The 5,230-nt window shown below is 44.9% G+C and overlaps 1 protein-coding gene across 1 annotated transcript; it reads left to right on the top strand.

Moving 5' to 3' along the window:
• Nucleotides 1–382: 382 nt before the first annotated feature.
• On the top strand, nt 383–4,882 carry LOC146688670 (uncharacterized). Its single transcript, XM_085437491.1, has 8 exons — nt 383–395; nt 866–1,255; nt 1,446–1,514; nt 1,693–1,767; nt 3,600–3,698; nt 4,094–4,131; nt 4,212–4,343; nt 4,710–4,882. The coding sequence occupies exons 1-8, from the start codon at nt 383–385 to the stop codon at nt 4,878–4,880; spliced, it is 987 nt and encodes a 328-aa protein (XP_085293617.1). The 3' UTR covers nt 4,881–4,882.
• Nucleotides 4,883–5,230: the final 348 nt, after the last annotated feature.

Genomic DNA, 5,230 nt, shown 5'->3' with positions numbered 1-5,230 from the left:
TTAGAGCACTGAGGGCTCACTTGTGGTTCTTTGAGTATTTAAAAGTAAAATGGGAGGCAGAGGTGCCTGTTAGACAAACCTTTAGAGAAAGAATTATTCAGTTGGAGGTTACATTTTTGCTTTTATAAAAACTCGATTTAATTCACCGACTTTGTTGTAAAATAAATGTAATTAAAACAAAAACTGAAGCGCATGAAAAATTCAGCTAAAGAAAATGTTTATGTTTGAAATGTTAATGAAACCCTGCTGGATGTTAACTCCTCTATGGTTCATGATGGGGTGGCTGTGGCTCAGGAACAGATCATCTAATAATCAGAAGGTTGGTGGTGCAATTATGCCAGTCTGCATATCACATACCTTTTGGCAAGGCACTAACCACAAGATGCTCCATCAGAGTATGAACGTGTGTGAATGTTGGATAGAAAGCATCATAGAAAAAAGAGCTGGTGTGAATGTGAAAAGTTGTATAAAGTAAAAAAGTGCCACATAAGAGCCTGTCCATTTACAAAAGTGCCCCTCCTGTTATAGAAACAGAAGAATCTTCTTACCAAGCTCAAACACTAAATCATATAAGAGCAGGATGTCAATGAGTTTTCACAGCAGCACAAATAAATCACTGTGTCATGAACCATCTGTGATGCTGAGGCACAGTCTGCTGTAGCTAATATTCTAGCTCACCACACGGCATGCTCAGAAACACTCGCAGCTCTCATTTCCTCAGCTCTGGTTAATCAGACCTCCAGAAGTACTCACACTCACATACTGACGGTTTAGGATGGAGGTCGTTGACTGTTCCAGTCACAGACTGGTTGAACTGCGCAGCTCCCAGTGTAACTGTGGGTCAAACTGGAGTTACTCTGATCAGACTGCATCATCTTCAGCACAGATAGTAACTATAGATCGTTTGTCTCTTTAACAGCGCTGCTGGATGGAAACAATCCTGCTCAGCTGAAACACTTCGATAAAGAAACTGGAAGCTCTCTCACAGTCGGATGTTCCTTTGAACACTCTACAAGGAGGAAGTACTTCTGCAGGGGAGAATGTGAAAGAGATGGGATTTTAATTGAGACTCGGGGTGCCAGAGCTCAGAGAGACAGATACAGTGCTGAATATGAAGAAGAATCTGGTACAAGTGGTATTCTGTATGTGACCATTAAACAGCTGAGGGAGTCTGACTCAGGACGGTACAGATGTTACCTGGACACATCCTTTAGTACTGATCCATACAGAGAGTTTGAGATTACTGTCACAGAAGGTGAGTTTCTATACAAATTCATTCATGAATCTGGAGAATTAAAGGAAATTTGTATTTGTCTCTGACAGCTGCTAACGTTTGGTTTCCTTTTGTCTTTTCATGATGTTTATGTGTCAAATTGTTGTTATGTGTTGTTTTCTGTTGTTCACCTCAAACACCTGAAAAAAAACATATGGCTGAACTTCTTTAGCAGTCCTCCCATCAGCCTCCACAACTTTCACTGGAACCACTGAGCAGTCTGAGAGGACAGCATCTACAGGTGCGTCCATCCGCTGGGTTTGAGAGACGGAAGTCTCACTTAAAGCTTTCTGATGTTTCCTGTCTTTAAGTACAAATTTATATGCTTTAGTTGAAAAATACCACTGCAGTGTGTACAGAAAGTAAATCATGCCACAATATCTCCACCTTAAAGACATTATGTGATTTTTTTTAACCAGTCCTCCCATCAGCCTCTGCGCCTCCATCAACTTTCACTGGAACCACTGAGCAGTCTGAGAGGACAGCATCTACAGGTGCGTCTGTCCCCCCAAGCTGAAAGGTTAGCAGTCCCTGCTAAGGCCCAGCTACCAATCATGAAGCTTTCTTGGAGTCCGGTTCCGTCTTCTACCCCCAAGCAAAAATAAAAGCAAGTGCACTATTCAGTCCAAGGCCACCAACGAGCAATCACTCTCACGTCCTCGTAGCATAGCTACCCGGAAGCCATAAGGTCCAACACTGCACCCGGCTGCTACCGTGGGGATACTTCCAGGCCTAACCTGGATCTCGTGCTTAATCCCAAGCACTGCTGCCCCACCTCCCGCAAGCCTGCAGCTGGCCTCCCATGACAACCTCGGTTGGACGTTCTTCATTCACTCTTGGTGTGGCCAACACTCATACTTGTGCACACTGTCCATACTCATTTGCTCAGGGGACATACGACCTAAAACACACATTATTGGGGCACCAGAATACACATACATCATCAAAGTTGCTATTCCCTCAGCTACCCCAACTGCTCTTGACCGGATTCTGTCGACAACGCCAATTATGTAACGGAGCGAAGGTGAGTTTATTTCCACAGTGTCGTTTTTTAAAGGAAGGAAACCTTCCTCCAAACGGACAGAGCAGTGGAGCCGCCAAGGGAAAGCACACGATTAAAAAACTGTATAATTAAAATATTATTTATTATATTTAAATAGTTAAAAATGCAAAATGAATTAAACCAACCTTGGCCAAGGGGTAACACAATAAAAAGCAATAAAACACAACATCAACAGTCCAGTGGCATCCGCCACGATATAAAAGTCCAAACGGTGCAGAAACCAACAGGATTGTCGCCGTCCTGTCGGCCTCTTCATTCTGATGCCAACTAGAAAAAGGAGAGGGGGCCAGCGGCAGTCACCATTCTTAAATTCCACTGGAGGTTCGTCTTAGACGGGATGAATCGGGACCTACCCCAGATGGGCAGAGCTCCTAACTCCGCCCACCACTGTGTTGTGCTTCACACGCGTAGCCATAGACTCGCCGTCCCGGGGACATAAGGCGCCATCCCGCTGCCTCTCTATCCCCTGCCGTGGGCCTCTCTCGGCGAGGAGCTACCTCCCGTCAACACCAGCACAGACCTCTCCGCTCAGCTCCGATCACTCCCTCCAGTGCGCGGTCGTCCGCGATCTCTGGTCTCGTTCTCCTTTGCCGCACGCCTTGGCCAGCTGCCTATAGCCGGGCCTCTGTGCCGCTCTGCGCGGCCGTCGCCCACACCGGTTACCATGCCATGTCTCTCCTCCTCTCAAGCCTTCTCAAGCTTTTTCTCCCCCTCTGCTCTATGGTCTGCCAGGCCCTCTTATTGGCCTCTCTGGGATCTCTCGCAGGTGTGATCAGTTTACTATCAGGTAGGGGCGGAGTCTTTACAGGACAGGTGTTCAATTTAAATAAGATAAAAACATGCAATAAAGCTCATACAAACAAACCCAATATACAATATTAAAATATTAAAACAGATAAAACATTGCAAAACATGCACAATAAAACTCTAAATAACTTGTCCCGTTTCACCCCGTGACACGTCCATCCACTGGGTTTGAGAGACGGAAGATTTTATAGAAGTCCATACTTTAAGTGATCATTTGTATAATTTTGCTGTTATCTGCCACTAGGAACCAATCAGAAGTGAGTATGTCATGTAGACATGGTTTTATGCTCATACAGCATGAGAGTCTGACCAAATTCTCCATGGAAGAAACTTGCATATAACTATACTGTACATGTGCACTCAGCTACCTTTACAGCCCACGTGAAGGGCTGGTGCTCACACTCATCAGGAGGTGTTTGTCTAAAATAACGTGTTGTTCTCATCAAACTGCTGCAGATGTGGTGCCGTTTGTGGGTCTGACTCTGGCTCTCATCATCATCCTGTTATCAGTGTCGGTGCTGATATTCTGCAAGAACAGATCCTCTAAACCAAAGGGTGAGACAGCCGGAAGCACTGACAGGCACACTCATCAAACTTCCTGTTTTCACAGAAAAGTGAACATTTTGTCAGACATCTCTTTGCATGTTGTAAGCTGTGTTCGAATCCTCCATCTGGCCTTCCTGTGCAGAGTTTGCAAGTTATCCCTCCAACAGGCTGACGACCTGTGCAAGGTGCACCACGCCTCCACCCTGTGGTAGCAGGGATACACTCTGGGCCCTCTGCAAACCTGAATTGGACAAACTGATGGATGGAGTTTGAATATTCGGTTGAATTACAGTCTCTGATCATTCGTGTGAGCATGAATGTGGGCATGAGTGGTTTTCTGTCTCTCTGTGTGACGGACTGAGTACCTAACTGCAGTATAAACACTGTACTGATGTGTTTTTCAGATCCTCCTGTGGGAACTGAACACGCTGCTGTCACAGAGGTGAGGCTGAAGGACTTGTAGACTCAGCACCGATGTTTGTGAAACCAGCTGATATTAGATTTCCTCTTCTTCTCCTGTAGACCAACACAGTGTATGAGAATATCCGAGCAGAGGGCAGACACAGCAGATCTCCTCCTGACTCTCATGCCAAATACACCAAACCAACCAATGATGACCACAGCTTGGTCACAGCAGCCACTTCTCAGCACAAAGTAAGAAAACACTTTCTGTATTCACGGAACAAACAGTTGTATCTGAGAAAAGATTCACATTTGTGATAAATATGAAGACGATATCATCAGTGTCACGTTGAAAAGCACAAAGTAAGTTTAAAGAATCCAGATCGTTATTTCAGATCAATAACCTGATGGGGGGATGCTGGATGCTGTAACCAGGTCTTGGATCAAAGGTCCGATCCTGTGACCTCTAACAACACAGCACACAGAGGAGCTGATATTCTGATATTTGTGGCGCCTGCTTCCAGTGAACACAAAGTCTTGGACTACTTTGTGAAAATGGTCTCAGATCAATTTAAAACATTACCTGTAATAAACAATTTTATGTTTTATTTTTTTCAGACTGGAGACGACTCGAGCAAACTCACCTACTCCGTGGTGACTTTTTCCAAGAAGAGCAGTGACTCTGCCAACAGCACGTCCCGCAGTAACACCAGTGACGTTATCTACTCCGAGCCTCGGGTTAACGCGAGCCACTCCGGAGGTGATCCGTTGTACTCTACTATAGCCTAGCTTTAGCTCCTGAGACAGGACAGGTAATGTTTGTCATGCTGTTGCACACACAGCACGCTCCTTTGTTTCAGTTCGTCAGTTGCCACAAGACAACTGACCATCATGTGCATCATAACCTGAGACTGCTGGGTGCTATAGAGTACACGCTGTACATCATACTTCATCGTTTTGCTGCATCAGTCTGCCGCTCTGAGTTAATTTGTGTTTAAGGGTTAGGGTTATGATAACATGCATGAACTGTATCTTCTTCGACCTCGTGTCTCTATTGTTGTTTAAGACGTGTTTTTGGGGTTTAAATGATTAAACAATTTCTAAACAATGATATCTTTTGTAGTTTGGAGGCTAAACAG

The sequence above is a fragment of the Copadichromis virginalis genome, linkage group LG17, assembly GCF_057382275.1.
Source record: "Copadichromis virginalis isolate Kocher_CV1m ecotype Utaka linkage group LG17, C_Virginalis_male_GT1.1, whole genome shotgun sequence".
In the NCBI taxonomy this organism is placed as follows: Eukaryota; Metazoa; Chordata; class Actinopteri; order Cichliformes; family Cichlidae; genus Copadichromis; species Copadichromis virginalis.
The sequence above is the reverse complement of the archived record's forward strand: the minus strand, read 5'-3'. Positions and strand labels throughout refer to the sequence as shown.